Below are 12,582 nucleotides of genomic sequence, written 5' to 3' on the forward strand. Positions count from 1 at the left end.
ACAACAATGAGGCCTTTATATCCCTCTTGTCTTCCTATACTGGGCTATCTCCCTCCATGTTCACTGCATCAGACTCTATAGTACTGGGCGACCCCAGTGCACTGTCACCTTGTGCCCACAAAGAGGGAGCAGTGAACTACACATAGGAAATGGGGTGATTTCCAGTTGTAACTGTTCCACCAATAGAACACAGTTAAATATCAGAGTGGTTAGTTTTAGCCAAAAGCAATCATGTTTTCACATGCCAGTCTGGTGCCCATTCACAGAGTCACATGTGCTGGTACATTCTGAATAAAGTGCACTGCTCAAGGATACAGCACCAGTGGCACCAGCTGGGATTTGCACCCACAGCCCTCTGGTCAGGAGCACAGAGTTCTGAAGGTAGGTCAACACTGACAGAGTCATGAAAACTCACCACTCTCAGGAATAGGATCAAAGACTATGGCATATTCCCAGGGTTAACTAGAATCTGAATTTTTTTCAAAAATTCATCGTCCAGTAAGTAAACTACTCTCTATATACAACATTCTTATTATTATACCATGTCTGCAAGAATTGTGTTTTAATTTGTACTTAATGTCTTTGTTATCCCATAAATAGTATGCATGAGGTGAGAAATTATCATTCCTAGATATTATGCCTGCATATTAAAGATGGATATAAGTAAAATCATGATTAATTTATCAAAATTCCACTTTAACAAAAAGTCAAGACCACCTATATTCTGAAAGACCAAATTTGGAATCGGGTTCCATATGGTGTTGTTTTTTAATATAATTTCTAATCTTGTTGGTTTTGAAGGTCACATATGAGGTATAACTCTAAGACGCTGAAGCCAACTTGTGTTTGGGACTTGACAAGAAGATGTTTTCTGACATATTAGGGTTTATTTGTCCATATACATTTATGACATCATCACTAATAAGTTGGGGAATGTCCAGTGAGAGTGCAGTACTATAAAAAATGTTTCCACATGTGTATTCTCCTGCCCTGCTGAATACAGTTTTTATAGAAATCGGCAACAAGCCAAGACGTCTCTTGAGGATCGTCCGTAATTATACCATCTCATCTCGACCGCTCTCCATGACGTCACTCCAGCGCCGTCTCCTCTGTGTGCACCCGGGAGACGTGTAGAGGATAGATCATGAACTGCGATCAGCCACAGCCACACACACACACAGAATCCTCATTCACAAGATCGGACCCGCTATCAGCCGCCTTTGCGCATTTCCAACCATTTTTCCGATCTTGTTCCGATAATGAGGAATCGATTTTGAAATGAAAGACTTTGGCGTGTGCTGCACGCCGCATACTCCTTGTCGTTTGCTATGCAAAGCAAAAACTCACCAAAACGCCTCCACGGAATTGCTTTCACCCCGCCTCACCTCAGTCGTGACCGTCTCACTTGTTATTAAGATAAGCGGTTCTAAATAATCTCCGATCACCTCCGCCACCGTCCTCCCGAAAGTCCCTTTCAATTAGCGCCAGACACCTGACTGAGTTTCAGCGGTGACTCGTCTCTCGCACTCATTGGTTAGGAGTGACGACACCGGCCTCTGATTGGCTGGAAGGGAAACCAGCACACGCGCGCTCCGAGCATGTCTTGCCTGTCCCGAAAATCCCGACACTGCACACTTTCTTCCCGTAACTGGAGTCCCACTGGAATCCTGTGATAATGTCTCTGTCCCCTCCCCAGGCCTCTCGGGAACAGTCCTCATTCAGGACAGCGTGCCCATGTGACACACGCACAGGTAACACGCGTGTGCACTGGGCCAGCGCGATCTCTCCTTTGTTTCGCGGCGCTGACATTAATAATTAAGAGATGTCAATTCAATCAGAAGGATGAATAATAAATGCCGTGCGGCGTGGACTGCTGGAATGACAATCGTGGGGTTGGCGAGGGACAGGTGCAACAGAGACACATAATAACATCGCGCTAATGCCGAGACTCTAAAAGCAAGATCCACGCGCGGCAGTGTGGATCACGAGGACCCGATCAGACAATAGGCTATATTCTTTACGTGACGTCACCTTCTGTGACATGACCGCTGTACTGAGCGTTTTGATTAAAAATGTATTTTCTTTCCATTTTGACCATCTGAGTGGTCAAAATGGAAACAAAAACATCGATTAAACTGGACAATTTCGTTCATGTCATTCAGATATGTAAAACCAATGCACAGATGGACTAATAATAAAAACAATAGCATTAATAATAGCATTAATAATAATAATATCACTCGTCTATATAATTATTACAACAATAATATTGATACTAATAACACGAATAATAATCTGGGAAAATAAAAATGATTTATAAATGGAAAATACCTTTTTAAGTGGTTTTTTTCCATTTTTTTTAATCATCTTAAAAATACCTGTCCTGTGCCAGCTACCCTCAAAAGCCATGTAGCGATGGGAGCTGTTTCCATGGCGACGCTCTCAGCTGGAAGAGATTCTGATGTTGCTAGGCTACAGGTCCCACTGGGGACGCCAGCGACTGAGAGACCTCTCCCTGTGGGTACAGCACAGTGGGACCATTGAGAATGACATATCCAATACCGCAATACGCTTTCAATATCATTTTCATGGGGGCTGGAGGTTATCAAAATTGCTTTGGCTTTTTTTCACTGTCATGAATATTTGTGATGCACGAACTAAAATGTTTTCATCTTCTTTTCTGGCACAATCACAGGGCATGGGCTTAGTGCTCTAATCTTTTCTGTTAATACGCTGCTCTTTATTTGACTTAGCTAAAGAGAGTGACTCAAGGCACTTGGCACGTAGCAAGCAGGCGGGTAATTTTGTACTTTTACTGCAGCCACTACTTAACAGGACTTTAACACTGTCCTACACTACTTTTACTACAGTCTCCACTGTAACAGGACTGTCCTACTGCACTTTTACTACAGTCCCCACTGTAACAGCACTGTCCTACTGCACTTTTACTACAGTCTCCACTGTAACAGCACTGTCCTACTGCACTTTTACTACAGTCCCCACTGTAACAGCACTGTCCTACTGCACTTTTACTAGTCCCCACTGTAACAGCACTGTCCTACTGCACTTTTACTACAGTCCCCACTGTAACAGCACTGTCCTACTGTACTTTTACTACAGTCCCCTACTGTAACAGCACTGTCCTACTGCACTTTTACTACAGTCCCCACTGTAACAGGACTGTCCTACTGCACTTTTACTACAGTCCCCACTGTAACAGCACTGTCCTACTGTACTTTTACTACAGTCCCTACTGTAACAGCACTGTCCTACTGTACTTTTACTACAGTCCCCTACTGTAACAGCACTGTCCTACTGCACTTTTACTACAGTCCCCACTGTAACAGCACTGTCCTACTGTACTTTTACTACAGTCCCTACTGTAACAGCACTGTCCTACTGTACTTTTACTACAGTCCCCACTGTAACAGCACTGTCCTACTGCACTTTTACTACAGTCCCCTACTGTAACAGGACTGTCCTACTGCACTTTTACTACAGTCCCCACTGTAACAGCACTGTCCTACTGCACTTTTACTACAGTCCCTACTGTAACAGCACTGTCCTACTGCACTTTTACTACAGTCCCCTACTGTAACAGCACTGTCTTACTGCACTTTTACTACAGTCCCCTACTCTAACAGCACTGTCCTACTGTACTTTTACTACAGTCCCCTACTGTAACAGCACTGTCCTACTGCACTTTTACTACAGTCCCCACTGTAACAGCACTGTCCTACTGCACTTTTACTACAGTCCCAACGGTAACAGAACAGTTATAATTTTACTTTATTTCGCAGTAACTCTTGTACTCTTACATATGTATCTATAAAAGTGGTCGTTTTTTTATATAAACTAACCCATTATAAATTCAGCGGAACATTTGTAAATATCCTCACTTTGCACTGATTTTTCTTTTAAGTTTTCCAAAACAAACTTAAACAGCCTCAGCCGGGCGCCACAGCGTGAGCAGCAGAGAGGCGTTGCCGTGGGAACGGAAGGAGGAATCTGCGCAACGGCACGCGCACAGCCTTCCCCCGGGGCTCTCGACTTTTGCGACTGCCGGGTCGCCTGGCCGGGACTGCCCCTCGGAGCACAAACAGATGCAGTGTGTGCGCTCTCTCTATCAAAGAGAGGAGAGGGAGCAGCTTCACGGAGCTTCGCCGCGCCGGGCATGAGCGCGAAAGCAGAGCTGCGACAATGGGGGGAAATAAAAACGACTTTGTATGCTCGTCTCCGTGCACGCCTGCAGACTATACAGTCCGTGATCTGACCCCCTCCCCCGGGGGGTCAATAGCTTATTGATCCGACGACCGGAAACCGCCGAAACGGGCAGGCAGTCCGAGCGCACTGCAGCTTTGCCCGAAAGGGCGGGGAGTTGGCGCTCCTATCCGCCGGGGGCTTCAGCGATGTCGGGAAATATCTTCCATCTCACCTCACGGGGCCGGTCCGTATTTCCCAAACCAGCAGGGCTGGGAAATACTGAGCTTGAAACGGTCTGTAGGCACGGACCTGACCTGCGTTCAGTACGCGCAGCAGGAACAATACTACAAAACGTTTTCTGCAAGCCGAGAGCGCCGAGTAATGTTATCCAACAGCCCGGAGCGCTGGGCGCATCTGACAAGAAGAGAGAGAGAGGCAAAAGATCAGTTCAGTGCGCTTGCGTGTTCAGGAAAACAGCCTTCGGATACCTTAACTGCCTCGTAATCTCATTATGATGTACCTTGGCCACATCAATATTTGAAATTGTATGCCCGAACTCCAGCAGGGGGACAGGCGTGTTCCCGGTAGAGCGCAGCTGTCCAGTGTCTCAATTAGGCAGCTCAGCTGGCGGCGAGACCTCCTGCTCAGAGCCCGCTGGAAACCAGCCAGAGTCTGATTGAAGTCTCCAGCATCCGACGTTCACGACTTCAAACAGCAGCACCCTTGACCAAATAAAAACTCCACATCAGAGTATTAAACACCATTGGGATTTCTTCCACGGAGCAGATTGTTTCCAGAGTGCGTCCTGCCCTGCCCACTATGACGATGCCCACGAAGTCCTGTACGCGAGCAAGGTCTCAAGATACAGCGGCCGGGGCTGCGAGTATCAGGCATCCGGCCTGACAGCGCGGCGTCTACGACGAGAAATTAATCTGCCCGCAGAAACGCTGGTCACAGGTTTCGCGTTACAGATAAAAGCTCGGGATAAACATGGGCAGTATGAGGAAGCGGGACTGAGTTTTAAAACGAATTAAACATTTACTGTAAAACCCTCAAGCCTATTACATCTGCTAACCTCTTATAAAAGAATGGAATCTTAAATAGTGAGGCTGCAATTAGGCGCCATTGTCCATGTCTGCAAAGGAACAAGTTTATTCCATGCTGAAAAGAGATAAAAGAAAACACAACGTTTCGGCTGTGGAGCCTTCTTCGGGTGTGGAGCCTTCTTCGCACCCGAAGAAAGCTCCACAGCCGAAACGTTGTTTTCTTTCTTCTTTTTTTCAGCATGGAATAAACCTTTTACTTGTTCCTTTGCAGCCTACGCATGCTGACGCAGCTACCCACCATTTTCCTACGTCTGTTGCTTTATACGCAGTGGGCAGTTTAACAGAGCAGCGTTTTCAATTCTAGTCTGAAAGGATCTGTAAATACGCGAACGTCCCACGAAACCCCACCCGAGTGAGTGATTACTCACAGACTTCGACAGTAGGTCTTGAGGTCTCAGTGATCAAGGCGCTCTCAGAGAGCAGTTGGACCACGATAAGTAAACCGTTTTAAATGTTTCGAAGGAGAGTCAAGCTGGAGACTCAGACCACCCTTTCTTAAAAATTGTCAATAATCAGAATCGGCAATTTTGTTTTTTTCCCCACCTGATCTGTAATGGCTGTGTACTTCTCACGTTACGTTACGGCTACCAAGCCCGCGAGTGTACACGGGAGAGACCGAGGAAGTGCAGACAGACTCCTCCCACCTATCTACCCTTGAGCCAATCGTCTATTAAAACGTCACACACAGCACAGCCCCCAAGCGGAAGATCAGAGCTGATTAGGGGAGAGGTTGCCTGACTGCCAACCTCACCTATCCCCAAGAGACTACCGGCCGACTCACGCTGCTTTACCGCTTTTTGATCCAGGCTCAAACTGCAATCAAGGAGGTCACCATGCACGCAGGGACTCGAGTGCCGTTATCAATTGCGCCACTGGAGTTTGTAGTGGCATGGCTAGGATTAGCTGGTCTGGGCTCTTTCTGGGCACCCAGCTTCTTTTACCATGTTTTACTATACTTGTTTTGTGCAGAAAAACAACAACAACATGCACGTATGTATCTGTAAATCATTATAGACTTCAGGACTTTTCCAGCACACCAAGGTGTGGAGTCACAGATTATGAAGGTGTGACCAGGTTGTCTGGTGTTCAATTCAGCTTAAATTTCTCAATCAGCTCAAAAAAGGGTATTTGTTTTTCAGGGTCTTTTAAAAGACTTTATATTTGAATTATGCACTGGATTCAAGGTACAGTAGCCTATTCAAGGCCGAAGAGTCGGGTTAGTTATCGTAATCAGATACAGAAACCGACAGGAGAGTGGTGCTAGAGCAGTGTTAAAGGCTTTGGCCACTGCTGTACACAGTCAGCACTGCCAGTCCTCGCCAGGATTCCCCGCCTTCCTAGGTTCTTATCCAGGTGCCCAGCAGAACGGAAAAGACCAGCCCAGTGATGATGACAGCTGTCGTTGAGGTGGGCCCAGGGTCCGAGGCTCCGTGATGGAAGTGTCCAGGGAAGAAGACTGGAAGAATAGACTGGTTCCGGAGTCCGATTCCATGTCCGTAGAGAAGCGCGGGGTCTTTCTTGGAGGAGTCCATGTCGAAGCCTCTGTGCAACCGCGATTCGCCCAGAGCTTCCAGCCCGTAGCCCAGTGCCACTGTCCCCATGGCCCCGGCTGCCACCGCCCCCCCCACCCTCAGCCCCTGATTGGTTGAGCCCATCTTGGGCAAGATGTGGGAAGGCAGGCCCTTGAGTTGAGACCCCAACCATCCTCCTGTGGCCACTCCCTTGGCCCCGCCCAAAGCCACGCCCCGGACCCCTCCCAGCGACCCACCTTTGATTCCTCGCCATGTCCCGCCCTTGCCCTTGCCCCCTGCCCTGCCTCTTGCCCCGCCTCTAGCCCCGCCCCTCGATCCACCTCTTGACCCGCCCCTCCGCGACTGGGCTGTGGGGATCAGTGTCATCAGAAGCAACAGGACGACCCACAGTGGAACCAGCCCTCTGTGACACATGATTGCTGAGGCCTAAAAGAAAGAGGGGAGAGAAAAAACAGCGTTGATATCCTGTGATCTACAGTTCTCATAACTTACAGCTCTATTTAGTAATTGCTAAACTTGCAATTCCAGTTAAACTATTCAGGATGTATTCTTGACAGCCATCTTGAAAATTAATGTCCAGTTGGTTTTAGACAGCACACCAAGGAGGGTGGCTCTGAACCTCAGAAAGTGGTACAGGGCTGATACCAATCACAAATCCCACCCTACCTTCTTAGAGCTGAGAGCAAATTTACAAACTTGCATCCAATTGGAAGCTCAAAACAATTAGCCTTTGATTAAGAACTCAGCTAAAGAAAACACTGGAAGACTTTCAATATAGAAAAATATACAACAACGTTTTTAGGGTAGCCTAATTTGGAACAGCCAGTTGTGTGTTTCTCACATCTGGGCTGGCATCTACAAACACTGCGACTGCACACGGGAAGAATGAGGAAGTGTAGACAGACTCCTCCCACCTGATCGCCCTCAAGCCAATCACCTTTTAACTCAAGCAGTGCTGATTGGAAGAGTCGCATGTCCCTCACTGCCTAAGTGTGTGCAAGCCCCCAGGAGGCCACAGGGTACCACCAAGAACCCCGACTGAGTAACCCCACCCTACCCTCAGCAGTGCTTGGACAATTGTGCTCCTCTTCTTGAGGAGTCCTGCTCACAGCTGGCTAGTGACATAACCAAGGTTCGAACCTGCGATCAAGGAGCTCAATCTGCACTCAACTGAGCACCTTTCCTGTTGGAGTCATATTAAGAGGCCCCAGTGATATATTTACATACACATGAATATGTGTTCAGTGCTGGATTTCCCATTATGCACTGTAGGCACAGTGCCTAGGGCCTACTAAATTCTTAGGGCCTACAAAGGAGGGAAACACTAGTGACTAACGAAAAACGAGCTGAAACAACATGCTTGCGTTCGACTCTAGGTGCTCCAAATCAAGGATCAGACGCTATCTAGCGGCTCTTCTAGAAACCAGAAGTGTCGAAGTGATGGTCGCTCGACTTGCTCCATCAATCACGTGGTTTAACATTAGAATAGTTCAAAGTGCATCATGGCAATCGACGTGATTCAATTAGCGTTTACCCCTCTTTTTGCACATTTTGGAGTGAAAGTACCCGGAGCCTACGAACACCAAAATCCGACCCTCTACAGGTATGTCTCAAAATGCTTCAGTGATGGCAAGAGAAACAAGAAAGTACTCATGAAACAAGGAATTTTAAAAAAACTAGACAATAGCCAATAAAGAGTAATTTGAGAAACCGAAAGAAAATAGATGCACAGATACAAAATGAAACTGTCATCATGAAAGAATTCTAGTTTCTAAAACCCAGCGTCAGACTCAGGTTGGTCATTAGAACTGCAGACATGGCGCTGCTTACTCGGCAATGTGCTCTCTTCCCAAACGGGACACTGCACTGCCTACCTGGGAAGGGCGCGGAGCCCGCAGGACAGGGGCTGTGCAGCAGGGGCAGGAGCTCAGCGTCCAGCGTCTGTCACGCTGCGGATCCTGGAGGCTCTCTCTCTCTCTCTCTCTCTCTCCACCCCGCCCCCGTTCAGCACCGCGGGAGCTGTCCCTCAGCCGCCACCCTGGGTGGACCCACTCTGTTTCCTCCCCCTCCTGGCGGATTGGACCAGGAACAATAGGAGTGGGCGACCCCACCCCGCCCCCAGCTCCAGCGCAACGGGATCAATGCCAAGCCTCCCCATTGTGTTTCACAGCTAGCCGGGTTCTCGTCCGCAGTCTCCTCTTTCTCGCGTCCTCTACATATCTGTCTTTCCCCCTCTCCCTTTCTCTGCTTTCCTCTCTCTGTCTGGCTGTGCCCCATCTCCTCCTCCCTGACCCCTCCGTCTCCTAACCCCACACCCAGACGGCCAGCCAGGCCCGTGTGGCAGTGTGTGCTGTGGTGTGGGGGCCACTGGAGCAGTTTCCGGGCTGGTGTGGCTGGGTGGGCTCTCTAGTAACTGAGTGAGGGGTGCCTGCTCAGGGCTCAGGGCCTAGGCCCTCATCCAGCTGTTTGTGTGAAGGAAGGCATGTTCAACAACATGGTTGGGTAATAATAATAATATTAATATGAATAATAATTGCTTACACTTATATAGTGCTTTTCTGGACACTCCACTCAAAGCGCTTTACAGGTAATGGGGACTCCCCTCCACCACCACCAGTGTGCAGCCCCACCTGGATGATGCGACGGCAGCCATAGTGTGCCAGAACGCTCACCACACACCAGCTATCAGTGTGGAGGAGAGCAGAGTAATGAAGCCAATTCATAGATGGGGATTATTAAGAGGACATGATTGGTAAGGGCCAAGGGGAAATTTGGCCAGGATGCCGGGGTTACACCCCTGCTCTTTTAATGACCACAGAGTTTTACATCTCATCCAAAGGACGGTGCCTTTTTACAGTATAGTATCCCCGTCACTATACTGGGGCATTAGGACCCACATGGTCTGCGGGGAGAGCGCCCCCTGTTGGCCCCACTAATACCTCTTCCAGCAGCAACCTTAGTTTTTCCCAGGAGGTCTCCCATCCAGGTACTGACCAGGCTCACACCTGCTGAGCTCCTGATGAGCATGATTCCACAACATTGTTAGGAAACGCACTGAACGCCACTGACTTCACTGATTGCTCATTACCAGAGAATTCAGTTGACCTGCTCTTCCCTGGAGCTCAGTCCTGAGCTCTGAGCCGCTCCCTGCAAGCAAATTCATTTGCAAGCTCCAAGCTGTTGGGAATAAGAGCCTGCTGCTAACGGAGAGGACTACAGAACTTTTCCGTCTTGGATCATGTCTGGGTGGAGCCTGCGTGTTCCTTACTCTGACAAGGGGGCACACGGCTGGTCTGGTCCTGTGCATGGCGCAGTGCAGATTATATAAAACTGTGGGAGACCCCCCCTGCCCTTCAAAAAGATAGCCTCAGGGATCTTAGCAAATAATATTATTAATAATAATAATTGCTTACACTTATATAGCGCTTTTCTGGACACTCCACTCAAAGCGCTTTACAGGTAATGGGGTCTCCCCTCCACCACCACCAATGTGCAGCCCCACCTGGATGATGCGACGGCAGCCATAGTGCGCCAGTACGCTCACCACACACCAGCTATCAGTGTGGAGGAGAGCAGAGTAATGAAGCCAATTCATAGAGGGGGATTATTAAGAGGACATGATTGGTAAGGGGAAATTTGGCCAGGATGCCGGGGTTACACCCCTGCTCTTTTAATGACCACAGAGTTTTACATCTCATCCAAAGGACGGTGCCTTTTTACAGTATAGTATCCCCGTCACTATACTGGGGCATTAGGACCCACATGGTCTGCGGGGAGAGCGCCCCCTGTTGGCCCCACTAACACCTCTTCCAGCAGCAACCTTAGTTTTTCCCAGGAGGTCTCCATCCAGGTACTGACCAGGCTCACACCTGCTGAGCTCCAGTGGGCTGCCAGCTGGGAGCTGCAGGGTGATATGGGCAGCTTGTTCTTTGTTTTAAATGCACTTCCACACAGCTCTGCTGGAACGAGCCAGAGACCTGTGGCTAGGACTCTGCCAGCACTGTGGAGCGTCCGGCGTGCCACACGATGAATGCGCATGCAGGTGGAGGGGCAAGTCGGTCTGTGGCACACTTGTGGGTCACTTGTACCCAGGATTTCATCTGTTGTTCCTCAGGAGCCTAGTGTCCTAGTGAAGTCACGTAGAGCTGGTGAGCGGCAGCACCTGTCATGTGACCCAGCAGGCTTCCAGTACTTCAGCAGGGGTCCCCAATCCCAGTTCAGGATAAGCACAGCTACTACAGTGCCTTGCGAAAGTATTCGGCCCCCTTGAACTTTTCAACCTTTTGCCACATTTCAGGCTTCAAACATAAAGATATAATTTTTTTATTTTATGTGAAGAATCACCAACAAGTGGGACACAATTGTGAAGTGGAACGAAATCTATTGGATTTTTGAAACTTTTTTAACTAATAAAAAAATGAAAAGTGGGGCGTGCAAAATTATTCGGCCCCCTTGCGTTAATACTTTGTAGAGCCACCTTTTTCTGCGATTACAGCTGCAAGTCGCTTGGGGTATGTCTCTATCAGTTTTGCACATCGAGAGACTGAAATTCTTGCCCATTCTTCCTTGCAAAACAGCTCGAGCTCAGTGAGGTTGGATGGATAGCGTTTGTGAACAGCAGTTTTCAGCTCTTTCCACAGATTCTCGATTGGATTCAGGTCTGGACTTTGACTTGGCCATTCAAACACCTGGATATGTTTATTTGTGAACCATTCCTTTGTAGATTTTGCTGTATGTTTGGGATCATTGTCTTGTTGGAAGATAAATCTCCGTCCCAGTTTCAGGTCTTTTGCAGACTCCAACAGGTTTTCATCCAGAATGGTCCTGTATTTGGCTGCATCCATCTTCCCCTCAATTTTTAACCATCTTCCCTGTCCCTGCTGAAGAAAAGCAGGCCCAAACCATGATGCTGCCACCACCATGTTTGAGAGTGGGGATGGTGTGTTGAGGGTGATGAGCTGTGTTGCTTTTACGCCAAACATATCGTTTTGCATTGTGGCCAAAAAGTTCGATTTTGGTTTCATCTGACCAGAGCACCTTCTTCCACATGTTTGGGGTGTCTCCCAGGTGGCTTGTGGCAAACTTTAGACGAGACTTTTTATGGATATCTTTGAGAAATGGCTTTCTTCTTGCCACTCTTCCATAAAGGCCAGATTTGTGCAGTGTAAGACTGATTGTTGTCCTATGGACAGACTCTCCCACCTCAGCTGTAGTTCTCTGCAGTTCATCCAGAGTGATCATGGGCCTCTTGGCTGCATCTCTGATCAGTCTTCTCCTTGTCTGAGCTGAAAGTTTAGAGGGACGGCCAGGTCTTGGTAGATTTGCAGTGGTCTGATACTCCTTCCATTTCAAGATGATCGCTTGCACAGTGCTCCTTGGGATGTTTGAAGCTTGGGAAATCTTTTTGTATCCAAATCCGGCTTTAAACTTCTCCACAACAGTATTACGGACCTGCCTGGTGTGTTCCTTGGTCTTCATGATGCTCTCTGTGCTTTCAACAGAACCTTGAGACTATCACAGAGCAGGTGCATTTATACAGAGACTTGATTACACACAGGTGGATTCTATTTATCACCATCAGTCATTTAGGACAACATTGGATCATTCAGAGATCCTCGCTGAACTTCTGGAGTGAGTTTGCTGCACTGAAAGTAAAGGGGCCGAATAATTTTGCACGCCCCACTTTTCATTTTTTTATTAGTTAAAAAAGTTTCAAAAATCCAATAGATTTCGTTCCACTT

General features: G+C 48.0%; 1 protein-coding gene and 1 long non-coding RNA gene across 2 annotated transcripts; both read right to left on the reverse strand.

Annotated features, from left to right (window-relative positions):
- Positions 1–676: 676 nt before the first annotated feature.
- Positions 677–5,209, reverse strand: LOC148674454 (uncharacterized). The gene is made up of 3 exons (XR_015935313.1): positions 4,724–5,209; positions 3,900–4,617; positions 677–2,515 (listed from the first exon to the last, which is right to left on the reverse strand). It is a non-coding gene; the product is annotated as an uncharacterized LOC148674454 (long non-coding RNA).
- A 1,227-nt stretch (positions 5,210–6,436) lies between these two features.
- On the reverse strand, positions 6,437–8,978 carry prnpa (prion protein a (Kanno blood group)). Its single transcript, XM_088624577.1, has 2 exons — positions 8,716–8,978; positions 6,437–7,267 (listed from the first exon to the last, which is right to left on the reverse strand). Exon 2 carries the CDS (start codon positions 7,253–7,255, stop codon positions 6,647–6,649), a length of 609 nt encoding a protein of 202 aa, XP_088480703.1. The 5' UTR covers positions 7,256–7,267; positions 8,716–8,978; the 3' UTR covers positions 6,437–6,646.
- Positions 8,979–12,582: the final 3,604 nt, after the last annotated feature.

The sequence above is a fragment of the Lepisosteus platostomus genome, chromosome 3, assembly GCF_059453375.1.
Source record: "Lepisosteus platostomus isolate fLepPlt1 chromosome 3, fLepPlt1.hap1, whole genome shotgun sequence".
Taxonomy (NCBI): Eukaryota; Metazoa; Chordata; class Actinopteri; order Semionotiformes; family Lepisosteidae; genus Lepisosteus; species Lepisosteus platostomus.